This window comes from Chaetodon trifascialis, chromosome 12, assembly GCF_039877785.1.
Source record: "Chaetodon trifascialis isolate fChaTrf1 chromosome 12, fChaTrf1.hap1, whole genome shotgun sequence".
In the NCBI taxonomy this organism is placed as follows: domain Eukaryota; kingdom Metazoa; phylum Chordata; class Actinopteri; order Chaetodontiformes; family Chaetodontidae; genus Chaetodon; species Chaetodon trifascialis.
Genome location: NC_092067.1, coordinates 14,438,163 through 14,465,471, shown reverse-complemented (window position 1 = coordinate 14,465,471; position 27,309 = coordinate 14,438,163). Strand labels below are relative to the sequence as shown.

Here is a 27,309-nt window from a genome sequence, read left to right as displayed (position 1 = left end):
GACGTGTAGGAGAGCCCCCATTTGCGTCAGTGTTTCTTGCATGTTGACTGTTCTTGCATGTACACATGGCAAACTCGCTGAATGTCTGAGTGTCTATGGGTGCATAGTGGTCTATGGTGTGTGTGGTGTTTTGATGTTTATCTTCTCATGCCGCTGACTGCTACCACCACTGGGAACGAGCAGCCGCGTGCTGTTTGTTTAGCAGAGCAGACATGAGCCGAGCTCAGCACACATGGCCACGCTGACCGAAGCTTAGATGGCCTGATCATCAATTTGCTCTCTCCTTTGTTTCCTGCTTCCGACCGGCTTTGTGATTGAAACAACACAATTGTAATTTTTGCTTTTAGGGGTGTAACTCAGCTCTCTTACAGCCACGTCAGCCTGCATGTGGCCTGGACAGACCTGCTTTCAGTATCTGGACGCTTTGACATTTTGGATTGGATGTGACAAATTACACATCATACGTTTCATAAGCATGTGTACTGCGCATGCTTTGAGTAGCACTGGGTTGTGGATGCTTTCATTTTTATGGATTTTGCATGCAGGTTTAGTCTGGAGGCATATCTGTTGGGTGCTGAGCAGAGAGTGGTTGGGGGGGATTGGTGTGTCACAATCATCAGTCCATAGAAGAAGCCTGGTGGGCAGCCAGTGGTAAAAGCTGATGAACAGGAAGTGGCAGGGACGCAGTGTGCCCTCTGGTGTCTGAGGATTGGGTGGGGTGGGGGGAGGGGAGGGGTTAGAAAAACAAGGCCACATGAATCCTCTGGTGGTTCAGCATCCAAATAGTGTGCTACATCCAAGGCCAGAGTCCCTCCAAGTGTACAGCGGATATGTGCACTGAAAGAGCAGGAAGATTTTATCATAACATTGTGTTGTATTCCCCTTATCTCTGCACACAGAGTTGTTACATCATCAAAAGCCCAGAATCTGAACTCCAACCTGTAAAATAAAACAGGACTCATGAAAACTGCAGCTGGCCTTGCAAATTATTGTTTCTGGTATTTGGTATAGTATTTTGTTGGAATTTAGATGAAATTAGCTCAATGAGATAGAAAGATGTAAAACATGACAGTTGTGAGTTGCCGACTAGAAACTTGTACAACACCAGCACATTTCTGTAGTGCAGAATAACGTGTCCAGTGGTCGGTCAGCTGGCACACAAACTAGATTTCTCTCAGCTTTCATCTCATCATCGCTTTGTTTATGCTCATGTGACAAATATTTTTTGCTGAGTTGAACCTGAATATTCAAGTTAAACCACAGCCCACGGCATGGAGGAGCTGACTAAACTGAATTCAAACAACAAAAAAACTAAATCAATTGCAAGTTTCAAATCAAATTTGTCTCTACCATGGAGGGAAAAAAAGGAAAATGGAGCATGTTCTCTCTCCAGTGCCTCCGCCTGCCTCAGTCAATCATCATGACATCCAAAATACATTTGATATGTTTGCCTCATCTCAACTTTGTGTCTGTTCAATAGAAGCCTTTATTCCATCAAATTCAGTATGACCAAAGACAAATCCTAAAGAAGGCATTATTTCCTGTCACATGGTTTTACGAAATTGTCGTGGTCTGTTCTGGAGTATAAACTGACAGGGGGTCAGATTTGACGTGGTGATTCAGTGACACACATCTACATCTGTTTCTTAGTTACATCATTCTGTATCTCTTCACTCTTCTCTTATTTTAAAATCATTTACATGGCTTTTCACACATATGCCACTTTTTGGATGTTTTTACCCCTTTTCTGTATGTGATGAATGAATACGTAAGGGAACACCGAAGGCCAAGAGTAAGATTATGTTATTTTTCATTTCTGCAATGCAGACTAATGTCTCAACAGACTAATCAAGACATTACATGTCATTTAACTGCTTGTCACTTATGGAAAGGAATGTCCAAAACCCATTAAAATGTGCTAATTTTGTTCAGATTTACTTGTTCAATTAATGAACATTTAATGAGCCAGCATCATGGGAAAGTGTGTAAAAGAAGATCCACAGTGTCAGTGTAAAATAAGGTCCACACGTCACAACACTTAGCATATTTTACTTTAAAACTTTTGATAATGTGATTAATTTCTTGGTTTGGAAAATGCTCAGGGAGTTCAATGCAGCTGTCTTGTGGCTTTGATAGGTGACACGGTCAAAGATAAGACACCATCTGCTCTCTGTCCTTGAGCGGAAAGAGCTTAGCGATAGGAAGAGCATACTGGATGGCACTGCCTCTTCATTTCAGGTTTGGATTGGACTCACAAAGGAAATTTCACAAGTTTAACTAAATTGAAAATGTTTCTCTGCAGAGCTCCAAATTGATGAAAGCAGCCAGGACATTTTTTCAATCATTTTTTAGATTTTTGATTATTAGTTCATGTCCTGTTACACTGACCACGCTGTACTTTAGCTCTTCCTTTGTGAAGGTGGCCAAGCTGAAATTGAGCGACTACTCTGTGTGTGTAGATTAGCTAAGGCTTGTGATAGAGAGAGAGAGAGGGAGGGAGAGAGAGAGGGAGGGAGAGATCGAGCATGCTCCTCTGTGTGCTCACTGACTGGAGTTGAGTAATCACCTAGCAACTGCTGCTCAGAAGAAGTCAGCAGTGACTGGCACTCTGCTGGGTTTACACAGTCTGCTCTCAGAGTGGCGTGCAGGCTGCAGTGACAGAGCTGCTGGATCATGTTGGACCATGCTCTGGGATTTACATGCTTGGATTGTTTGTTAACGCCTGGATTAAGAGGGTGTGGAGGACCTTCCTGTCATTAACAACAAATAAAGGGTGCATGGGACGCTGGTAGCAGTTTTAGGTAATCTCTGCCAAACTTTTCAACAATCCAGTGCATTTGTTGCATGAGGAACACTGTGTAAAGTGAAGAAATGTAGGATACAAATTTATGCAGATTTGCTTTTGCAGATGTTGCAGAACCATCTGGAAATTCAGAATTAGCAATCTAAATGCCAAAAGTAAAATTTAGTATTTTCATTCATACCAGAATGTATATTATGTTCCTGTTTGGGAGGAAATATGACAGAGCAGAAGTAAAATGAAACTCTTGGGTGGGTTTTCCCCCAATTGTTTCCCCAAGTGGCCTGAAGTGTGCCTGTAAGAGTTCAGAATAATCAGTCAGGGCTTTGAGAACAGTTTGCACGGTGTATGTTATGTAATCTGGGGTGAATTATTCAAAATATAGCAGTGCATTCATGCACATTGATGCTCACAATGCAATAATGTGCTCAAGCATGAAAGGCAGAGGTGGAGCTCAGCTGCACTGAGATGACTTGGTTAATATCTTCACTGATCTGTTGTTATGGCACAGATAAGACGACACTTATCCGTGGACTCTTTAAAGCATAGCAGCCCTGCTCATCAGATAGAGATATGGATTGTATATTCAGCAGTTTTTCACTCCATGGAGACAATGATCACACTGTTTTTATACACAAGGTGTACGGGGGGATAAAATGCACATTATCAGATGAGCAATAGATAGATATGTAAGGGCTCTCCTGCTGCTGTGAACAGTGAGGTCAGTGCATGAAAGGAACATCTGGAGGAATACAAAATGACACATCTGTTTATTGCAGACATTTCTAAACCCCCTTTTTGTGTAAAGATGAATGCAGGATCTTACGCTTAATACACCCAAATGACAAATGAGATGTGTGTCAACTCTGCATTTAACTGACTGTTAGTCAAACACTGTGTGAACAACTGTGTGAACTTGCCAGAAAATGGTTCTCCTTTGAGTTCTCTACTATAACTACAACACTCATGGACTATTCAGAGTATTTTTTTAATGCCAGTCCCACCGCTCAGTCACATGGGTAAGGGTTAGGGGTCTGGCAGCTTGAGTGCTTTTCGGGTGGGCATGACATTGTTTTGGTTGAGTCATCATTATTTAAAAAAATCTGCATCACTGATAAAAAAAAAAGGTCAAAGGAACATGACTGTACTCTTAAAAGGACAGAAGTCGGCCAAGACTCCAAAGAAACATCTAGTCACCAAGCTTTTAAAAGGTCATGCTGTTAGTAAGTTCAGCTGCTTAAATCAATTCCCTTTTGGATTCTGGGTAACTTTTAGACTAATTTAACAATCACAGTGCAGTGACTTGTTTCTGATTACAATAATTCAGAATGCCACAGCTCTGATTCACATGTCTGGTTGACAGATTTGTCATACTGCTGTTGGCGGGCTCTGTATTAAGAACCTTTCACCAAATCAAACTGATGGACAGAAATGTTGTTTCCTAGAAATAAAGCTGAAATATTCATAACACAACCAAACAGTATCATTCAGGATACCACTTAGCCTACATGCTGCTGTTTTTACGTACACTGAGACTATCGGTGGTATCATACCGAGGTCAAAACGAATCTCTGCTTCAGCTGAAGTGAAAGTTGAAACTTAAAGATCTAATGCACTTGCTAGTAGTTGATCCCATTTGATGTAATTCTTTACTTCTATGAAAAATGAAGAAAATATCTTTTGAAGCCACGTCTCTGCCGTCTGTTCCTCATAGATTGTGTGTCAGGTTCTACTGGAAATATGTTTTAATTCCCAGAGTCGTGGATGAGATGGGATTTCCTACCCACCCCTCTGATCATATCACTTAAAACAACATCATTCTTATTCTGAAGGTGTTTTTTAATGCTTCTCAGCTGCTTAGACTAAATCCTCTTGAACCATCATAATCTCCTCAAATGTGATGCCATCAGTTTCTAAAAATCTTACAATAATTCATAAGAAGCAGGGTTGAATCACATGCTATACGCTGTCTGACTAAACCACTGTGACAGATTATGGGACCCAGTCCAGTACGCCTGAAGGTCTATCCATGCTGAAGATGCAGTCAGGTACATTTGTACCACTAATACAACAGTGGACACTCTCTGGAGAGCTGGCTGTGAGTCCCAGAGGAGTTTGTGCATTATGTCTATTGACTTTCCATTTGTCAGTAAATGCTTATGTGTGCTAACAACGTAGTGATCCTAAACACCATGTCTTTGCTCTACTTGTGGAGATGGTGGATAAGGACATCTCTGCCAGTATTATGGTTAAAAAATGACAGACCACAGGGAAGTAGCGGTGTAAATCACACCCAAAGGTTGTTTTATTGTGACATAAAGTGTTGTCATAAATAAATGAATTTACATTTCACGGGAACATGGTGAGCACATTTCGTTCAGGATGTCAGCAAGGCTTATAAATCTTTAAATTGGCATGTAAGACAAGCCTTTTATGTATTTATTCTTACATGTTGTCACAATCCCAGTATATCTGCAGTTTTAATCCTCCCTTTTTGACATGGGAAATGATTTAATGCTTTAATAATACTCAGGGATTAGGAGGATAAAGTCCAATGTGTGTCTTATTAGACTGATTCCTTTAAAGGAATCATTTTGGAAAATAATTCTTATTGACTTTCTTGAGTTGAAGCCATTAATTCCAGTCTCATGTCTGTATGGTAAATGTGCGGCTATAGCCAGCACCTGGTTATCTATCTTGGTTTAAAGACTGGAAACAAGGGGACACAGCTAGCCTGTCCAAACGCATGTGTTAAACCTGATGCAAAGTTTTAATTATAATTAGGTCGTTAGAGGGGCTGCTAGGCAGGTTTTGTACAGAACCCGGCTAGATGTCTCCAGTCTTTATGCTAAGCTAAGCTACTTGACTGCTAGCGCCATAGCATGTATGGTATCATTCTTCTCATCTGACTCTTGGCAAGTTAGCAAACAAGCTTATGTCCCTAAATATCGAACTATTTAAAGTGCTAATACTAATAGATGGTTTCAGCTCATATATGCTTATACACAGACAAAATGAAAGGTCTCCTTGTGGAAACAAATGCATTATGTGTCGAAAGAGTCAGAGACATCATTACTTACGAAATAAAACCAGAGAGCTTTTTACACACCTGACAATAGTCCTAATCCCCCTCTAAAGCAACACCCCCACGCCGCCTGCTGGATGCTGCCCCTCAGGGAGGGCGGCTTTATTGGTTTGGAGGGCTTGAGTTGATTTGCTCATGTGCTGCTCAGTTTAAGTGCTCCTTCCTAATCCTAAATCCTTTAATTGTCAACAAAGACAGATAGGCTTGTCGAAGTCACTCTGCAGGCTTCACCTCTGTCACTTTGATTAACTTTGAATAATTACATCTGTTGTTTGCATGTGTACCAAATCCCCTCCACAAAAGACACACTTTCATAATCTGAGTTTGACATTAATCTATCTTTTAGTATCTTAATGAGCAGCAAATCAATCTTCCTTTTTTGAGTAGATAGTGGAAATGCTTTCAAAAGTGGCTTCTTAATTGCTAAAGTGATTAACTGACTCCAGAGAGTTGAATTGAATTTAAAACATGACCTCTGAGAGTACATTACCATCCAGGAACAAATGTTCTATAGCTTCCCTTCAGTCTCCTCTGACCAGAAGATACGATAGAGCGAACTGGCCGGTCACTAAGTGTTCCTCAATCAGCTTTTTATTGACTTAGAACATAGTCGCTTTGACACATAATCAGTTTTTATTTGTCTTTTACCGCAAATGAATCTCGAACCATCAGTCTTCTTGACAAATTGTTTAAAAACGAAGCCTGATCAGATTCTTAGAATACAGTTCAAAGATGAATAAACAGCTTTGTATAAACGGGGCAATTACAACGACTACAATTATCAACGACTTACAAGCATAAGACAGTGATTCCTGTGAGCCTTTTAAACCTTTCTTGCTATTTGAACGTCCTTCCTTCTGTCATTTATTCTGTACGTGACGACAAGACAACGATAACTTAAATTCTGTGCTTCGCGCTTAGCATCCAAAGCAGAATACAATGGAAATAATAAAATAGTCAACGTCTGTTTGCAAAATTCAAGATGCACTTTGTTAGCAATAAAACAAGCTTTTCAAATGCCATCAATTGGTCATCAATGATCACTAAATTGATTAGCTGAAACCTAACTAATTTAGGTATTGCCTCAGGACAGGATGTCTTTTTTTTTCCAATATTCCTGTACTTGATATTAAGCCACGGTGAAACAAAACAAACAAACCAAAAAAAAATTATTGCCACAACCTATGTGTTCTTTCCATCTAAATATGCCAGGTTGAATTTATTTACACTAACCAAATATTACTGTGACACATTTCCAGAAATACCTTGCAAATCTACAGTTGCTGAATTACAACCTGAAATCAAAACCTTACGAACAAATGTCCGTAAAATTAAGTGAACAGCTGGGACTTGCGATAAGGAATAAATTAATTAGATATAGGTGATGTTACATTGCTTCAAAATTTTTTCTCTTGGCTTTAGACAGTTGTTCCACCTTGACAGAGGTCTGCACTTTGACCTCTGATCTCATCTTGCAGTGAATAAAGCAATATTTCTTTTATGGCTCATTGGCTGTGGTTGGATTGACTTCTTTATGCACCAGTGTCATCAACAAAAACATGACATTTACTAGAGTGCATGGCCGCACTATGATGTTACGTAACATCTGAGATGCTGCAGGGCACCGTGATGGTATAAGCCACGTACATCTTGTCATGCTCTGTTTGCTCTCTGGCTCTCTGCATCTTGCACAACACTAAGGAATAAATACGCTATGACTAATCCATATATATATATATATATATATATATATATATATATATATATATATATATATATATATATGAAAATGAGCCAAAGCTGTATTTAAGCTATTACTCAAGTGTATTAGTTTCACATTTTGACAGTCTTGATAATAAATGCAATAATGACCGTATTGGTATTCTCCCCTCTCTATGATCATTAATCACTGGACCCTACTTACATTTGCATGTTCGGACTAATGAGGACCAAATATCAAACAAATTGTCATCGACTTTGTTCTTTCTCCCCACAGCCTGGAGACAAGTGATGTCAGAGGGGTTGGTTTTTTGGGGGGTTTATTAGACAGCACATTAATGAGAGACATGAAATAACACACAGCTAAGAATCTCCGCCACTGAACTGGGCACGTTTCAGTTCCATAGTGTGCATCTTACACCACAAGGCCCCTCAGGTTTATTCTAATTTAGATGATGGATGAGCAGCAAAGTTATCTGCTTCTCCTCAGATTTGCCACTGGATGTTTGCATCATGTGGATCAGAAGTGAAAAAGCAACTAAGCATATTTTCTCAGGATCTGTTCTGAACCGCAATTTTGAGTTATGGTACTTTACTCAAGCGCGTGCATTTTATCCTACTTTATACTCCTCTTCGACATTTCAGGGGGAAATATTGCACTTTTTCGCTTTCGATATTTATCTGACAGCTGGAGTTATACTGTTATACTGTATGACAGCTTTATGGTTTACTTGAAAATATGCTAATCTAATAAAATACATGCTTTTTGCTTTTTTTGCTTGTGATTTCCCTGTAAAACTCCAATTTAAGTAACTGTTCAAAGCTGAAAGAAGTAAAGTTTCATGATATTTCACAAAAGGATTAGAGAAAAGTAAAAAAAAAAAGACTTTTCTTTTTCCCACTAAATTATTGATGATCTTACCACCCTTAGATTCATCTTGTCACCCCTTGGAGGGGACCTGGCCCCCAGGTTGGGAGTCACTGGACCAAACTACTGAACTCCACAACAGTTAAATGGAGTTCTTACACATTGCTGCATCAATACGAACAATCCAGCAATATCATAGATCATCACAGATACGTTTTCCTGACATGTTATACATTGTTGTGTTGATGTTTTACTTTAGGCAGTAACTAGAAATATAATTAATTACTTTTTCAAAATAAATAACACAATTACTGTCACTGAAATTTTAATGGGCTGACGTATTGCTGGGTGTGGCTGACCAGTCGTTCTCCTGTAGCAGACAGTTGGGCTACAACGCAGGCAAGTGTTGAGCTAGAATCACGCATACGCAGTGGAACATGTTTTTTTTTCTCAAACACTGCAGCCATCCTGTTGCTGCTTAAAGTCCTCACTGTCTTTGCGCCGCTGCTGTCTTCTCATGGTTGATGCATCATTTGCTGCTATCGTGTATGGCGGTATACATTTTTTGTGTTATTTTGTGCGGTTTACATCACAAATCTCTGTCACATTGATGATTTCTTGTGAGATATGAACTGCTCTGACTGATTTGTTCATGTATTTTCTTTGTTTTCACAGAAATATCATCACTGCATGGCCGGACTGCTTGTCCCACCCTATGGTGTGATGGAAAGTGGTTGTAGTGCTGATAGTAAGTAGCCCTCACTGTGTGTCTGCTTTCTAACAGGGTCAGACAAGACAGCATTTGACAGTCAGATATCACAGTGCAGCTGCTCACATGTTCAAATGTTGCAGTTGGTGGTGATGTTTTAAAAAGTAGCAATGCATTTGGTTTATGTTATCAGTTACTCAAGATAAAGGTACAGTTCAGATGAAGCTCCATTGAAATTATGAAATTATAATGACGTGTATGCAGATTGCATTCAGTGTAAGATGTACTGTTTACAGTACATGGCTTCACTTTACTTAATAAATATTCCCAGAAGTAATTCATCAAATCATGAGATTTCACATTGTTTAGGTTTTATACCATAGATCCTTATTTTGTACAGTATGTAATAATATTTTTGTCTGCCTAACTCCATTACTGTCTGACCTTCCTTTCTCCTCTTGCATTGTGATAAAGGCTGATACTTTTATTTATGCTTTTCTGTTGCAAGTTAACTCAATATTGACTTAGCTTTGCTCAAACAGAGCACTTAACTTGCTTCAAAGTCATGTACCATAAAAATGATGAACAGCAGTGTGCGGTGAGAAAATCTCTGACTCACTGGCAGTGGGTTCACTTTACTGTCATGTATTTTTTAAAGTGTTCGGAAACGACGGACATATTGTAAAGAAAATGCTTGTCTGTTTTATGTTCCAAACAAAGATTTTCAAAACACAAAAAAATTTGATTTGACTCCTGTAACCTGTGTTAATGTGTCTGCAGCAGCACTGTAAGAGCAGGGCTGTTGGTGTTCTTGCATTGTACAGTGCAGTACTCCAGGGATTTACAGTCTGAACTGAATGCATGAATACACCGAGAAAGAAATCACACGAGCATCAAGCAGCTGGAGGCTGATGCACTCTCTTGTACAGTATATCCACAGCAGCTTAGTGGTTTTGTAACCGTGTTGGACAAGTCAAATGAATTAAACATGCTTTAAATATTGTTCTTGCTTACAACAAGACTGTACTTCTACAGCACTTTGGTGTTAACAAGTAGAGCTTTTAAAGTCAGCATCATTTCACTCACTCCAGTCAAGCATTCAGAGCCACTCTACCTGAGCGCCCTTTAAAGCACCAATACACTTGTTTTTCACTACTTATTTAATGAAATGACACACTTTGCTCTGACATCCTCAAACTAAACATGATCCTTTACCAGCCGATTAAAGTTTAGATTTTTCTAACTTACGTCTAATCATGGATTCATCTCTCGTGTGCATGCTGTACGCTGCATTCCTACTGATGTGACTGAGCTGATGTGACACTTGAAGGAGCCGCATGGTATCACATGGACCGGCATCGCAGCATTGCAGATAAAATGATGGACAGCTTTGTTGACTTCTCAAAAAAGCACAAGATTCTACACAGACCCACAGCATCTAGATAGAAAGAGACAACCAAAGTGAGACTCTCATTAATTTTCCAAAATGACCAACATAAGAGATTCCCATGAGTATTTTGGTTAAATAGGCAGCTAAGACTATTGTTTCAGGTTAGGACAATTTGTGCAACTTTACTCTAGCACTCACAAATATTTGGCTTACATATGCAACTTTTCCATCATAATTTTCCCTCGTTGGTGGATTAAATGCTAACACGTGTATACCAAGATAAAAATCTTTACACTGAAGAACATTTATAAAAATAACCAGGAATTTAAAGTAGCCAGGAATTACACAGAGCATTAAGAACAAAACTATTTAGTTATACAGAATACAGAAGCTTGAGTTTTATTCTTCAATGTACAGCCATGAGCACAGTGCCCCTAGCTGTGTTCCACTTTCTGTGTATTGTGTGGGTCCTGTGTCTGTTTTTGTGGTATCAGCAGTCTGAGAGGAATGTCTAAGAATAGCCGAGTTTTCCCCTCCAGATACAGTTGTGACTGAACCGCTCTGACTGATAGCGCCATTTGTCCTGGAGGAGAACTGTATGAGGTTAAAGCTCGTAACACTGAGAAACAACCACACCCTAAAACCCTCTGCTACATCACGTTGCTGCGCCTGTACAGTACCAACCACAAACAAGTTTCTAACTTGTTTAGTATAGGTTTGTGAATAAAGGTGATTTTCTCATGCATACACAAGCCAAATCATTTATTATGTCAGAACAATAATAGTATTGTCATTGAAACGAGATGATGAATGACGAACGGGACAGGAGACACAGCCCTCCGATGAGATGTTAAACTGCAGTCCTTATTAATGATCCCATGGTACTTGAATCTTCTTCTGAAGAGCTTCTTCTTAAGAGGATATTTAACAAAGCTTGAGGACACTTGTTTTCATCCCCAACAACCTTTTTAGGAATATGCAAAAAGCACATTACTCAAGAATAGTGTAAAGATTAAGCACTGTATTCCATAGTCTCACTGGGAAACACAATGTAAATTAATTGCATCCGTTTCCTTGTTTTAAAGTGATATTAAATATGTTCATGCATGCAATAACACATGTTGTTCTGTATTAGCTTACTCTAAAGTTCATCCTCAAGGGTTAAGTGGACTTTTCATGGCACATTACATACAGCTCGTTGTTTATGAGTTTGAAATGAGTATGAAATGCTTAATTCTGTACACTCACATTTTAAAGCTTCCACATGTTTTCCCCAGCATGTGGACGTGCAGTGGCTCTGATCTGTATATTTCCCCTGGGGTCATATTGGGTGAAAATACTCTTTTCAGTGATCTTGTTAAATATACTCTCTGTGTTTTTTCCTGTAGGAATGCCGGACAAAGAGAACATAAGCAACAACTCATTTGTTTCAGTCTTGAAACATCAGAATAAGGTAGTTTTCCTGACACACAGGAATTATTTATGTGATTTAGGGTTGCCAAATGTTGTGAAAGATGGAGAGAGGCTGTTAGGGTGAGACAGTGCTGCTTAATCGGCCTTGTTCCTGCCCAGCAGAGTGTTAACTCTCTGTGAACAGTTTGGCAGTGGGTTAAATCCAGGCTATAACTCATTCTGTGCCTGACGTAACAGCATCCTTTACTGTAAAGCACCTCTCCAACAGAGGATGGAAATGAGCTGGAATGTGAAGTTTGTTTAAAGCTGGTCTAAATATATGCAAGATGAGTGGAGTTTTTGTCTCCATCCATATCAGTTCCTGTCCCACCTTTCTCCTGTTGTCGTTTCCTGACCACTTTCTTGATAACGTGGCACTGCAGCAGATTTATGGTGCCCTGTGCTTTGTTCCTACATAGAGTTGAGACTCAATGGCTACAAGCTTGTTCTGTTATGTAAAAACCCCCCACAGCTTGCTTTCTTCTTATGTAACAAACAAACAAACACATATATAACTTACATTAACATATAGAACTGATAAAGTATGAAAGCTCAGCTTCTTTGGGTATCGAGTGGACCTATTTTCTTGTAAATAAATGATGAACACATAAATGCGTGAGTTACGAGGCCCTCTGAATCATGCAGAATGCATTTTAAATGTCACTGCCCCACAGCCCACCCCATGGCCCAAACAGGCATAAAAAAGAAAAGCACTCTTCCATACAGTAATGCACAATATCTGTGTCCCATTTAAGCAATTGAATACATCAGTCAAGATGCCATAAAATGGACAGGTAATGAACACATAATGACAACTGTGAGTCATGCAGTTGCGGTGAAGTGCAGACATCCTGTGAGCCACAGTGAGAGGAAAAACACCCGATATTTTATTTGTTTGACGTGTTGTTTTCCTGATGTCTTTTTATAGCCAATTACTGGACCGTTGTGTTAAAAAAGTCTGTAATTTCACCTGATTTCTGTGATGTCTTCTGTCATCAGAGGAGTCTCCGTTTCATTGTCATCCATGATATATTTTATTTCAATTCCTCTTATGTTTTCATTTTATTTTGCAGAAGTCATTCATTGAAAGTCCAGTCAAACCCCACCTTAAATGCATTTCTCAGGTAGTAAACTCGATCATCTTCTGTATGTAGGGGCCAATCATTACCTGTCTGTGTGGCAGCTACTCAGCAGGACTCTACGGTGCTGAGATTTAACTTGAATTCCACTGTGCAGGTGCCCTCTGAAAAGATCCTGCGGGCGGGGAAGATTCTCCGTAATGCCATCCTCTCCAGGGCGCCTCACATGATCAGAGACAGGAAGTACCATTTGAAGACATACAGGTTAGTTGGCATCTTAATTCTTTGATATGTGTTTGTGGATTGCATTGTTCAATTCAGTTCAGACACACATGAAAACAAAATACAAATATATATATATAATATCATAATATATTGCTAATGTATTCATACATTTTATTTCTTAGCTGTGCAGACACATCCAGTCACTCAACACGACTTTGATATGACATCAGTTTTACTCATTCTGCAGAGAGGAGATATAAGTTACCATCACTGCCACCCGCCTGCGGCTTCTCCTACAAACCCACAGGAGCTGCAGTGTTTCTGCAAATCTGAGTTTTCATTGTGACACAAACCTCTGTGCTTGAAACATTACATCATTATTTGTTTGGCTTTTTGATAGCATTGGATTGTACTTCTCTTTCTTCCTTCTTCCTTACCTCTCTCTCTGTATGCATGTGTGTGTGAAGGGCATAAAAAGATTACATCAGCGGGCAGAAGTGTGCATTGTACGATGTAGCAATGCACTTGTTGTTTTGTTATCATTCCTTTGTGGAAAATTATGATGAATCACAATACTGTCACTGTTGTTTATGAAATAATTTATATTGTTCATTATGGATAATATTTGGGTAGGTTTTGGGCACTTATTGGGCTGGAAAACATCACTGCTCGTATGATGAACCCACAGAGAATTATGAGCCGACTCTGCGGCTCCCCTCGGCTCTGCACAGCGTTTTAGTGCTTTATTCTGTTGTAACGTTTTGTGAGAAGCGGCAGGCAGCTGTTTTCAGCAAAAAATCTCTAAAAAACCTCTACTTGCACTACCTGCCTGGCAACAAACGCCAGACAGATACAGTTAGCGACTAGCTGGTGAATGCAGTGGAGCATTTAACAGCTAAAGTTACAGATATTTCTCTCAGGATTTGGTGGTGACCAAAACAGTTAAAAGGAGAGTGAATGTTGGACTTCCTGACACACACACACACACACACACACACACACACACACACACACACACACACACACACACACACACACACACACACACACACACACACACACACAATTCAAATGAATTCAAATGTCTCCCTGTCTCTGCTATATGTGCAAATAGCTTTGCTAACACATACATATGGCATATCAGCCTTGGTGACCACAAAAATCAGTGAATACAGCAGCCACAAACTGGCATCACTGTCAGTTGTAAATTGAAAGTTATGATGACTTCATCAAAATTGCTGGGTATCATTTATCTTTTACTGTTTTCCACATGCATCAGTAACATAGTTGTCTGTATTTTGATCAAGAAGCAACATATTTGCATTTTGTTTGTCAAGAAAATGTCACCTTAGTATTTGTATATTTTGCTCAACTTCCTTATATCCTATTAGATGAATACAGTGGTTGAACGTTCAAGGCAGAGTCTGTAGGCCCAAATCAGACAACACATGTCACATACAGTAACTGCTCAGCCTTGTATGAGATCTTATATCAACTTGTGTCTTTCCCAGGCAGTGTTGCGTGGGGACGGAGCTGGTTGACTGGCAGCTGCAGCAGAGCTCCTGCGTCCACTCTCGGATTCAGGCTGTGGGCATGTGGCAGGTGCTGTTGGAGGAAGGTGTTCTCAACCACGGTGAGACTCCGTGTGATGTCTGTTTCTGCTGCACGCGTGTACGTGCGAAGCCGAGATGTTAAATTCAAGCCCTGCTGTCTGTGCTGTGTTGCTGTAACACAGTGGACCAGGAGCTGAGCTTCCAGGACAAGTACATTTTCTACCGCTTCCTGGATGACGAACAGGAGGACGCTCCTTTGCCCAGCGAGGAGGAGAGGAGGGAGAGCCAAGAGGAGCTACAGGACACCTTGCTCCTTCTCTCCCAGATTGGACCTGACGCCCACATGAGGATGATTCTGAGGAAACAGTACGGGCGATAAAACAGTAGCCTCTAACATTAAATAAAGTGAATCACTGTGATGTTGTTTTGGTTTCATTTACATATATTTTCTGTTTTCAAGTCCGTCTGAGAGAACAGCAGATGACTTGGAAATCATTTATGAGGAGCTGCTCCATATAAAGGCCTTATCACACCTATCCACCACGGTGAGTACAGGATGTCACTGTGCAGACATTAAAATTGGTTCTGTCTGCCGTGTCTGCTCAGCTCCTCAGACTCACATTTGAGAGCAGAGTGGTGATAATGAGGGAAAAGATGCAAGCATGCAAACACATACTGTGCATGTGCAGTCATCTCAGCTGTGATCAGCACATCTCTGTAAATGTTTGGATACATGCTCTGCAAGTAAAATCGGGAATTTGTGTTGCTGCAGGGATTCACTCGACTTGAAAAACATCTGTGAAAGTTGCTGCCTGCTTACGGAGTTTAACTCATTCAATTTCTGGAAAATGCTTTACACCAGCAGGGTATTGACTAATGGGAAACTGCATGCATGGTTGTACTCTTTCTGGCTGCTCCCTGTTTCACGAGCACATAAGAAGAGTTTTCGTGAATATTGATCTTCGTGAGTCATGAATCTGTCTCCTTTGCTTGCACAGGTTAAGAGAGAACTGGCAGGAGTGCTGATCTTTGAGTCTCATGCAAAAGGAGGAACAGTGTGTAAGTAATGTGACCCTGATGAGCTTTCCCAAAAAACTGATCAGGTGGATGACCTTTTCACAAAAGCTGAATTTAATTTATAAATCCCAGATTAGGGTATGCCAGACTGCCTAAGATTTGTTTCTTTTCTCTCTCAGTGTTCAGTCAGGGGGAGGAGGGCACATCGTGGTACATTATTCTAAAGGGCTCAGTCAATGTTGTCATCTATGGAAAAGTAGGTTTGGCCCAGATGAAATCACACTATTTGTAGATTCTTTAGCACCGATCGATGACATTGATCAGTAACTGATCAGTACACTGTGTTGCACAGGGTGTTGTTTGCACCCTTCATGAAGGAGACGACTTTGGAAAGCTCGCTCTTGTCAATGACGCCCCCCGCGCTGCCTCCATTGTCCTGCGAGAGGACAACTGTCACTTCCTGAGAGTAGATAAGGAGGACTTCAACAGGATTTTGAGGGTGAGTTTCTGTTTACTGTCTGTAAAAAAAGCGCTATTGCCCTCTGTTGGCAAGAACTCAGCAATGCAGCCATAAAAGTTATTTAATGTGCCCTTTGAGATAGCGCTCCAGACCCCTGCACTCATTAGCTTAGTCATCCTGCTAAATGTGAAATATATTGGTCATGATTTGTGCTACTTCAAGCTAGAAATAAAAGGAAGATGTGCTGTAATCAGCTGTGGATGCCAACTTGAAAGCTCCAAGGACTTCATGAATTTCATGTTCAGGCTGAAATACAGCAGCAGAGATTTGACAATATAAACCGGTGTGAATGGCTGTTATCTCTGTGGTGAGGGACAGAGGGCTGAAAATGATGCTCCACAATATCCTCTTTAAATGGCTTGAATATGTGATAAAGATCAGTAATGGCAATAGTGGTAGATAACATAATCACATATTTTTAAGAACCATTTTATAATCCTCTTAGGCAGCTTTAAGGTCATTGAAATCATCCCATTTCAGCATGAATTTCTGTTCTGTGTTGATTCCCTCCAACTTTTCATTGACGCTATCAGCCCAGTCACCAGAATATAATGTTGTTATTTATTAAATCAACCACAGTAAGTGACAGAATTCAGCTGTATATGAAAATCAGCTGAGTCTCTCTCAGGAGGAGGGGGTGATGATGGCGCGATAGCTCGGCGAGCTGACTGCTGAGCAGCCAGGCAGAAGAATACTGTTCAAGCTGTGTTTGTGGCTGCTTTACTGGACATTTTAATGAGATGTTGGGATATTTTCCAGCTGTGTTTGTGGTGACTGAACCAGGTATTTTAAGCCAAAAAAAAAAAAAAAGATCTTTTCCCGAAACCAAGTGATTTTTGTACCAGACCTTAACCACAGTATTGTCACAACATAAAACTGAGAACTGAAACTTAAAGAAGCATAAAGTTTGAAAGTAAAGAAAAGCTTCAACACATCTGTGGTTTGCAGAGTGTTAGAGTGCCAACATTTATTCTGGCGACTGGGTTGAGGCTATGTGACATCCATATACTCAATGAAATATCTCAGGCTGATGTTCTTGTTATCTTTGGAAACACTGTGCGTGTTTGGCTGCACAGAACGAGATTGTATAGAAGCCAACCTGCTCCTTCATAAAGGGTGTAAGATTGTATGTTTGCAACAGTAATATGGAGAAATAATCCAGGAAAAACAGTAAGAATTTATTGAGTAGTAACTATTTTTCATCTGAACTTTAAATAATTTGACATGATTTATGGAAAAACAATCATACTAGACAAGGTCTGTCTTAAGACTCACAGCATATTATTTGACATTATTGCATTGTCAGGAACCGTGTATAAACTTCCTGCTGCTAAGGTCAGTGTGGCTGTCTGCTGACTGTACGCTGGACAAGCCAACTAATCCACTCTTCTCAAAGACCAGGACCCAGTGTCACACCACTGTGTCTGCAGTCGGGAAAAATGCCTGATTCAGAGGGCAGAGGGTCAAAGCCTGAAAACAGACTGTTCTGTTTCTGAGCTCATTAAATTTGACTTGAGATACTTACAAACTAATGAAGTACTTTTTTCTGAGAATACTTACATGCTTAACTACTGTTTATGACGTGCCATTGTCAGTTATGAAGGTGTGAGCTCACATTCACTAAAACTAGACTCACATGGAACTACACAACTTTCCAGTGTACTGTAAACAAGCTGTTGTTGCTGTTCATCTTTATCTGATCACACGTCTCATCAGCTCACACAACAACACGTTCATGCTGTGTAGTAAAATACATAACGTGTGTGTATACACTGTATGTGTGTGTGTGTGTGTGTGTGTGTGTGTGTGTGTGTGTGTGTGTGTGTGTGTGTGTGTGTGTGTGTGTGTGTTTGTGAGCAGGACGTGGAGGCCAACACGGTGCGTCTGAAGGAACACGGTCAGGATGTTCTGGTGTTAGAAAAGAGTCTGAGCAGCAGCCGAACCTCCAGCCATGGAGCCTCATCCTCCCACTACAAGTAAATCTGCCCACAGTCCACTGAACTTCACACAGCTGAGCTTATTTATGTGTGTGTGTGTGTGTGTGTGTGTGTGTGTGTGTGTGTGTGTGTGTGTGTGTGTGTGTGTGTGTGTCTGAGGTACATCCTATTTAATCATTATGTGCCTTGAAGGTGTTTGTTCAAATGGCAACACTTTAGGTTCCCATATTTAGCTTTAATAAACAGTGTATTGACATTGAATGAATTATTTATATCACACTGTAATATGCTTAGAACTGTGAAAGTGACAACAAACGACATGCAGTCTGATGTAATGTAAAATCCTATATGACTTGTTATGATGTTAGTCTATATTTTTTAGATTTTCTATTGTTTTTATATGAAAGCCTTATCTCACCTATCCATTACTGTGAGTACAGGATGTCACTGTGCAGATAGTAGAATTGTTTCTGCCTCTTGCGGCAGTAAAAACCATATTTAGCACCTCAAACTTTTGTCATATTTAAGAGTGGTGATAGTGAAGGAAAAGATGCAAGCATGCAAACTGCACACACACACACTGTGCATCTACAGTCATCTCAGCAGTGATCAACATATCTTTATAAATGTTTAAATCATGAATTTGTATTACTGCAGGGATTCACTTAACTTGAACACTGAGATCTGTGAAGTCTGCTGCAAAGTGGCATTGGCTGCAATGTTACTCCATCTCTAAATAGTCTCTGAATATCTGACCCCTCCCTCTCTGTGGCTCTGAGCAACAAGCCCATTCAGTCCTACTGAAGGTCTTTTAGGGACTATTTCCAGCTGTGGATTAATACACGTTTGGTGCTCTAATGATGTGTTACAGCAGTGCATATGTATGTGGGATTGACATGAAATCAGCTGCAGTGCCATTGTTAATTGTGTTGAAGGAACATGTCAGCCAGTGGATATTTTCTATGTTTTAAGCAGTTTTTTGAGTGGAGCCCTGAGGCACAGAGGAATTACTCACATCAGTCTTTGGCTGACTCATTCTTGACTTTAGACTTTGTTGACTCAGTCTTGTTTCTGGAATTTTCGTGGGCTTGTTGACAATAAGAAAAAGATAGAATATCACCAATCTTACCCTTAAAAACAATGAAAGTGCCCTGTGAATCCTGGACTCCATCAGCCGGTGTGGCCAGCTGATGAAAATGCTTCCTGACAGCACGGGCAGCATGAGCGCAGAGCGGTCCTGTGCACTGCGGCCAACCAGTTTTATCTTAATGGAGGCATCTGTCACTGCACCGTGGTCGCTGTAATATAGAGAGACACATTAATGGTAATGATGGCCCTAGCTCCTTGGGGAAAAAGAAGGCCTGGCAAGTCATAATTACTTGTCCGGGGTCGCCCTCTAATCAACTGTGCTCCTCACACATGAGAGTGTCAAGACTGTGTTCTCCCTCCTGAGTGGGGAAGACCAACATGGTTTCTGCACCTCCCTCTTGTGATGCTGTTATCAAGTAATGAAAACAACCAAAGCTGGATTGTGTTGATTTTCCTTCACACAGAAGATGCCCCCATGTTTTTTTTTGGCTTCTCTGACAGCTCTTAGCCCAGACTCCCCTCAATCTTGAGCCAGCTGAGAACTCTGTGATTGTAAATAGGATTGTTATCAAATGAAGCAATCACAGACACGCGTTCAAGTAAGACAAATCAGTTGAGGGCCATAGCTGTGGCTTTAAGCATTAAGAGCCAGGTTTTCTTGATTAGTGAAGGGTGTGTTTTATTCCGTGTTGCTCCAGATACAAGGTAATGTCGGGGACTCCGGAGAAGATTTTAGAGCACCTCCTCGAAATGATGCGACTGGATTCTCAATTCACAGAGTCAGGTACTGCTCAGCATGCATCATTCAGTCTGTCAGATTAGTGCCATCTAACACAATCTATCAATATGATGATCATTTACTGTGAAGGGTGTTCTTCTATGCAGCGTATTTATTTCCTCCTCCTCGCTCTCCCTCAGCGTTTCTCCCCTCTGTCCTCTGCCTGCTGCTTTGCACTGACCTGTTTGTTCTCATCTATAATTAGCCACACATGACAGAGCTGATCTAATTACTCCCGCTTGTGTGGATACATATGGTTTTCATTTGCCTGCAGAGGTGACAGACACGGGGCCATGTGGATCGAGGCCTGATGGACGCGCTTTGATCTGCACTTACACTGGAGTCACAGGTGTTTGATATAACCTTCTGTCTTTTTTTTTTTTTTTTGTCACAGACTCAGCCTTAGATGACTTTGTGCTCACGCACTGTGTCTTCATCCCAAACGGTCAACTATGTCCGGTGTTGATGGCCCAATATCCTTTCAGCACTGTGCTACCTAAACAGTTGTGAAACTGACCTGATAAAAACCCTTCCTGCCCTGCTGTCTTGCATTGTTTTGATCTTTGACTGCTTTGCACCTACCACGCCCAGGCCTCGCAGGGCTCTGAACAGGAAAAGCTGGACTACACACTTAACAACAAGCGCAGGGTGATCCGCCTGGTGATGCAGTGGGCTGCTCTGCATGGAGATCACCTGCAGGAGGAGGATGTCTCAGTGGCCTTCCTAGAGGTCAGTATGGCAGTATAACCGCAGACCTAACTACAGTATAATAACTATAAGAATGCAGTACAGTTGTATTGTATCACCAATGTGTTGCAAATATACTTAAAATGAAGTGAAATTAAAGTACACTTTCATTAAGCATGCTAGTAGTGTATTACAAAGGACTTGAAAATAAGTATACTTTTTACAAGTACAATTTATTACTTTTAAAAGTATTTGTAAATATACTTTTGATACGAGTAAAACGATTTTTAAAAAATACAAAAGTACAAAAAGTACACTTAAGTATTTTGGAATACCAATTTAAGTATTGCAGAATTATTATATTCATTTTTAATACATTTAAGTAGAGCGTAATATGTATTTAGAAGTACACTTTTTGAAAGTGTTTGTCAAAAGTCATTACAAGTGACTCTTTGTGCTTAATTTAAAGAATAAATTAAGCACAGTCACTTGTAATGACTTTTCTAGAGTTAAATTATATTTCTAATCCACTAAAGTATATCACTTTTCGACCTGGGAGTGCATTTTGATAGGAGGGTCAAATAGGGAATAATACCCAGCATCACACACAAATATCCAACACAAGTGAAATTTTTTTTGTGGTAGTCACTGATCAACTGACTTTGCACGTTGGCTACACAAACAACCTTTAATCTTAAGGCACCTTCATTTATGACAAAGAACCACCTGTCTCACAGGGGTCCAGTTATATTGTCCAGTTGGTAGAAATAAATGAACACCTGTCAGCCAATCAGAAAGGAGACTTCTGAGCGACCGCGGTATAGAACAGATTTTATACTGTTGGTTTGAGGTTCACAACACAAATGACTCTTATTAAATGTTTACAGTATGATGTAATATATGCACAGTTGGACTGATTGTTAGTTTACACTTACTGGCTGCTCAGAGCAATAAGACCAGGAAATGAATACTGACTGCATTTACGTGTTTGTCCTTGTGCTTGTGTGTGTGATGTGACTCCAGATGTTACACTGAGTGGATGTATGGTGCCTGATAAAGCAGTGATGGTCACTCAGTACCAGCAGGAGAAATTTGCTTTGCCAATTCAAGTTGATTTGAATAAATGACAATTAAAGCACTTATAGTCACAATCAATGTGACTACATCCACCATACTTTTTGTTTCATTTTAACCTTGTTTTTATCAAAAGCTTTTTGTGTTTTGCAGGAGTTTCTCATGGCCGTGTCTAATGATACCAAAGTGATTCCAGCCCTCAGGGATCAACTAGCAAGACTGGAGAGAATTGTAAAGCAAAAGTAAGTTAGCGGTTTTAAGCAGCTGTTAGATGGATGAATCTTTGATGAATCGTTTTATTGGTAGCTGAACAAACATACGCAGCTTTTGGTTACTTGTCCTTTTTTTCTTGTTTTAGCACTGAAGATGCCAGAGTCTCACAGAAAAAGGTACAATCTGACCCGTTTCCACTGAAATGAAACTTTATGTGTAGATTTTGTTGTGTTGTATGAAAATTGATGCTTGAATCTGTTCATCTTTGTCGCAGCACAAAGTTCTTCTGCGGCAGTTCAGTATGGGAGATGAGAAGCTTCAGAAACGTCAGCCAATCAGGAGTAACGATGAAAGTGAGTAAAGGACGTGTCTGCACGTGTTTGCGTCAGTGTCTGATGCTCTGAGGATCATACACGCTGCTGACTGTCACTGTTTGAAGGTCAGTGTTTCTCTTCATTTTAAAGCAGCAGCAGACGGTGTCAGAGCTATGTAGACAAGGGTTATAGTGGGTATTTTCATAGAGAGACTCAGACACTCAGTGAAGAATCTGATGTCAGAATATCATTTGTTCTTCAGTTTGCCTCTTGAATCTGTCTCCAGGTGACACTCTGAATGAATATGTGGCTCTTAATACATCTGTGATTGACATTTTGTTTGTATTTTAAGTTTGGCTGCCAGCTGTTATTTACCTGCTACTGATTACCATGTAAAACCACAAACCCAGTTCCGCTTTCTTTCTAAGTAAAAGGAAATGAGTCATTGCTTTTCTTCACTGCAGGACATTTATCAGCTCTCACTGAACATTGCTGAACTTTGATCCATTGAATCCAAACCTTTATGACTCATGATCCCTTAAAATGAAGCATTGTGGGTTGTGTCAGTTAGCTAAAACCATCCCGGATTGCACAAGAAATGCAAATATTAGAGAAAAGTCTGAATTAAACATACAATATTTGTGTAAATGTGTTTTTATGTCTTTTCCCAACTTGTCAGTCACCTCATGACTCCTCAGATGTATCTAGAGACCCCTACACTTGGAGCGACTGCATTAATCCAGCCAGCTTTCCTGCTCTGCTTTGCAGCTCTCTCATTCCCTCTCGCTGACAATCCCATATTTGCTCTGATTCACGCCTTCAGTTTTGCTCAAAGTCTACTGCTGTGACCACACCTACACAACAATCCGTGTCCCTGTGGCCGCCTCCGTCAGGGAGGTCATCAGTGCCGTGGCCGACAAGCTGGGGTCAGCGGAGGACCTGCTCCTGGTCAACCTCAGTTCGGCAGGAGGTGAGAGCGGCAGCAGCTACATGTTAATGAAATGATTGGAGGCGGCACAGCGGAGAGCCCAAGTGGGGTATTATACTAATGAACCCCTGGCTGATACAATGAGAAATTAGCTGTCTTTTGCCGCGAGTTTGCTGACTGTGAACAGCTGCTGCAGAGGTCCTAAAGAATGGCCTTTGAAGCAGCTAGATAAAAACCTGAGCTCAGTTTTTCTCATACCAGCAAGTTGGTGTTGGAGGCTGCTCCTTACTGTAGTGATGTTCCATTGTTTGCGTCAGGAAGCTCTAATGCAGCCCTCACTCGTCCACACTTAACATCCTCTGTCCTTATCAAGGGCAAGTAAACAAACAAAGAGCTGTAGAGCTGTTATCTTGCTTGGAGTTGATTATCACGAAGCTCATATAGTGTATAACCAATATGGCGTTTATAAGACTGCCACTAGCTTCCACGTGTTATTAATCTAGCATGACATAGCTCTTGTGGGACAGATAGTGGGCTATGATATTACGGTATTGTCCACCATCACCACCACCATCATCATCATCATCTCTCACTTCACAACTACACAAGCTTTTTTAACCCTGGCATGTTGTGTTTTATGCCACAGAAAAAGTCATCTTCAAGCCCAACGATGTGTCAGTGTTCTCCACACTCAGCGTAAACGGACGGCTGTTTGCTTGCAGGAGGGATCAGCTGGATTCTTTGGTGGGTTAACGTCACGTCATATAAAATATTCTCATGGTACAAAAGAGGGTTCACTCGACTGTATGCATAGCTCTACATCTCCACATCTCTCACTCTGAAATTTGTCGCTCTAAACACATTTTCATATTATTTACTGTAAATTTGTCCCCTTTGTACTTTTAGAATCCAGCTAGCTTGTAAGCGACCTTGTGAACATGCAGAACTCTCAGAAAGTGAAACTACAGTATTTACTCTTACAAGCAGTTTTTGTCTTTCCTGTTACTTTGTTTTAATACTTGAATGTATTTTGGCTCATGTTGTTTCCTAGACCCCTTTACCTGAGCAGGAGGGCCCCTCTACGGGGCTCTTAGCCAGCTTTGAGTTAATGAGCTCCAAGGACGTGGCTTACCACATGACTTCCTATGACTGGGAGCTTTTTCACTGTGTACATGAGGTATGACTTTTAGCAGAACTGATTCATTATATGACGTCTCCTATGAACTCCTTTAAATTTACAGCTGTTACATCTAAGTTACTGAGCTTTGGTTTCTGATCCAATATATTGTCCACAGGAGGCTCAGTTGTGTTTTTCTTTGTCCAACAGCTTGAACTCATCTACCACACATTCGGGAGGCAAAATGTGAAGAAAACCACGGTGAACCTGGACCTGTTCCTGAGGAGGTTCAATGAGATTCAGTTTTGGGTGATCACAGAGATGTGTCTATGTTCTCAGCTCAGCAAGAGGGTGCAGCTTCTAAAGAAGTTTATCAAGATCGCCGCCCAGTAAGTGGATTTTGCTTGATTATGTTTTCTTTGACTCAGCCTGCAGTTTTGGTAATTGGCTGCTCTGACTTGCCTTTTCATGTTTTCTGTCAAAGCTGTAAGGAGTACAGGAACCTGAACGCCTTCTTTGCCATCGTTATGGGACTGAGCAACCCAGCAGTGTGCAGGTTGAATCAGACCTGGGAGGTGGGTACCTGTCTGCAGTCCAAATAACTCTGATGCTGCCTGCAAATTAACCTTTAGTCTCATCTGTTTTCACAGAAACTTCCCAGCAAGTTCAAGAAGTTTTACGGGGAATTTGAAAACTTGATGGTAAGTTGAACTCATTTTGTCTTTGTTTTGCACACAAATTGAAAATCAGCCTTCATGCACTGTCAGCTGGTGGAGTGCAAGTTTAGCAGTATCATCCTCGGGTGTGATGGATCTATTTAACACGATGATGGCAGATCTCAGAACAGTGTGAATGTTTCCACAGGACCCGTCCAGGAACCACCGGGCATACCGACTGACAGTTGCCAAGCTGGAGCCTCCCATCATTCCCTTCATGCCGCTGCTGATCAAAGGTCAGATGATTGCAAACATTTTGATGACCGTTCACTTTTAATGTAAGTTTTAACCTTCAAATCTTCACTTCACTCTTAAATCAGTCAGTGACATCTTTTAAATCACTTCTCATAATGAAGTACTTTATAAATAAAGTCTTCTTCTTCTTCTTCTTCTTCTTCTTCTTCTTCCTCTTCTTGTTATTATCATTACTACTACTTCTTCTCACTGCATATCCTTGTTTTCCTTCCAGACATGACATTCACTCATGAGGGCAACAAGACATGTATTGATAGTTTGGTCAACTTTGAGAAAATGGTGAGGCCTTATTGGTACTTAATAAGTGTCACAGTGTCACATTACTTTGTAACACCTGGTGTAAATCTTGGTTTAGCCAGTCCGTTAATTCTGTTGCTCTTTGTCTTCCAGCGGATGATTGCTAACACAGTGAAGATAGTGAGATACTGTAGGAGCCAACCATTCAGTAAGCGTGCATCCCAAAAGTCTGATAACAAATAATACATTTAACTCAGAGGATTCTCTGCTGGGATCTTAATATTTACTTATCTTTCCTATTTATTCAGGCCCGGATTCACCTCTGGCCAGCAAGAGCCACCCAGAAGTTCGGACCTACGTTCGTCAGCTCAACGTGATCGACAACCAAAGGACGCTAACTCAGCTCTCTCATGGACTTGAGCCCCGCAGGTCTTGAAACCACTCAGGGACAGAAATGTTACGCTCCGATGCTGCTTCTCTACATGACATGTGCTTGCGTTGGGATGAGTTAACTCCAACACAGGCAATCACATGGAGGACCTAATGATGTATCAGATAATGAGATATTGTTTCAGACGCCGTTGCCTGACTTGTTAAGCCTTTTATTACAGTAATTTGTGGTATTTTAACAACAGTAATTGTTGGTGGGTGAAGTACCTCTCGTATCACTGTGCTGCAGATATCGCCATCATCTCCAAGTCAAACAAAAGCGACAGTTAAAGAAATTAACAGTCTTCCGGGGATCTCATTCATCAGATTAACATTGTAAACACTATGTGACGCTTTAAAAATGTAAAAATGCAAAATCTCGATATTCCTGATATTCAGTTGTTTCGTATCTTTTGTATCAAACAATATTTATACATATTTAAGGTTGTGAGAATCTTATGTGTTGTAAACTATATACAAATATTTATTTTGACCTCTGCATGCAAACAATTCTTATGATTGACTTTTTATTCATGTGAGCACATTTCTCTTTGGAAGTCTGAGATACAGTAACTGTCTGAAAACCTTTGTGTGCTTTAAGTATTAAATATTTTAGATGTATTTGTGCAACACATTGTCTTTATTGTTTTGTTTTGTCATTTCAGCAATACATTGTTTATGATCACTGCATGTTAAAAAAGAGGCGCTGTGGGATGTAACTAAGTACATTTACTCATGCGCTGTAATTAAGTACAAATATGAAGTAGGCCACTTTCTACTTCTGATTCACTACATTTATATGACAGCTTTAGTTACTAGTTACTTTACAAATTAAGATTTTTGCACACAAAACAAATTAATCAATTAGTCGATTGACGGGAAGTCAATTGGTAACTATTTTATTTTTTTATTTTTATGTAAAAACCTCGACTGGTCCGCGGACCACATACGGAACACCACTGTCCCAGGACGTGTAGGGAAAAAATGGCCATTGGAGGAGCCTGGCGTGTCCCACTTGGGTCCAGCAGGGGGAGCTGTTGCTCCCGGCACGGCGGCAGCACAGAGCGCAGCCCAATGAGCGCTGCTGCAGCGGGAGCGAGTTGTGCAACAAGTCAAAC

The 27,309-nt window shown here is 40.5% G+C and overlaps 1 protein-coding gene across 5 annotated transcripts in view; it reads left to right on the top strand.

The window, feature by feature from the left end:
- rapgef4a (Rap guanine nucleotide exchange factor 4a) overlaps positions 1 to 26,821 on the top strand; it is a 33,428-nt gene extending 6,607 nt beyond the window's left edge. The window contains exons 1-28 of one of the 5 annotated variants that reach the window (XM_070975660.1): positions 2,535 to 2,801; positions 9,148 to 9,220; positions 11,960 to 12,024; positions 13,097 to 13,147; positions 13,260 to 13,366; positions 14,839 to 14,960; positions 15,063 to 15,246; positions 15,341 to 15,425; positions 15,879 to 15,939; positions 16,077 to 16,153; positions 16,250 to 16,396; positions 18,278 to 18,393; positions 20,142 to 20,227; positions 20,616 to 20,694; positions 20,800 to 20,950; positions 22,136 to 22,224; positions 22,341 to 22,371; positions 22,470 to 22,548; positions 23,333 to 23,479; positions 24,084 to 24,181; positions 24,489 to 24,614; positions 24,765 to 24,943; positions 25,039 to 25,129; positions 25,205 to 25,255; positions 25,419 to 25,506; positions 25,740 to 25,804; positions 25,916 to 25,970; positions 26,071 to 26,821. In XM_070975660.1, coding sequence (XP_070831761.1) covers positions 9,163 to 9,220; positions 11,960 to 12,024; positions 13,097 to 13,147; positions 13,260 to 13,366; positions 14,839 to 14,960; positions 15,063 to 15,246; positions 15,341 to 15,425; positions 15,879 to 15,939; positions 16,077 to 16,153; positions 16,250 to 16,396; positions 18,278 to 18,393; positions 20,142 to 20,227; positions 20,616 to 20,694; positions 20,800 to 20,950; positions 22,136 to 22,224; positions 22,341 to 22,371; positions 22,470 to 22,548; positions 23,333 to 23,479; positions 24,084 to 24,181; positions 24,489 to 24,614; positions 24,765 to 24,943; positions 25,039 to 25,129; positions 25,205 to 25,255; positions 25,419 to 25,506; positions 25,740 to 25,804; positions 25,916 to 25,970; positions 26,071 to 26,198 — 2,616 coding nt within the window. In that variant the 5' untranslated portion in view covers positions 2,535 to 2,801; positions 9,148 to 9,162 and the 3' untranslated portion in view covers positions 26,199 to 26,821. Of the gene's footprint in view, positions 1 to 2,534; positions 2,802 to 9,147; positions 9,221 to 11,281; positions 11,301 to 11,959; positions 12,025 to 13,096; positions 13,148 to 13,259; positions 13,367 to 14,838; positions 14,961 to 15,062; positions 15,247 to 15,340; positions 15,426 to 15,878; positions 15,940 to 16,076; positions 16,154 to 16,249; positions 16,397 to 18,277; positions 18,394 to 20,141; positions 20,228 to 20,615; positions 20,695 to 20,799; positions 20,951 to 22,135; positions 22,225 to 22,340; positions 22,372 to 22,469; positions 22,549 to 23,332; positions 23,480 to 24,083; positions 24,182 to 24,488; positions 24,615 to 24,764; positions 24,944 to 25,038; positions 25,130 to 25,204; positions 25,256 to 25,418; positions 25,507 to 25,739; positions 25,805 to 25,915; positions 25,971 to 26,070 lie in introns of those variants that run through there. The other 4 variants (XM_070975658.1, XM_070975661.1, XM_070975659.1 and 1 more) reach the window with 4 other exon arrangements.
- Positions 26,822 to 27,309: the final 488 nt, after the last annotated feature.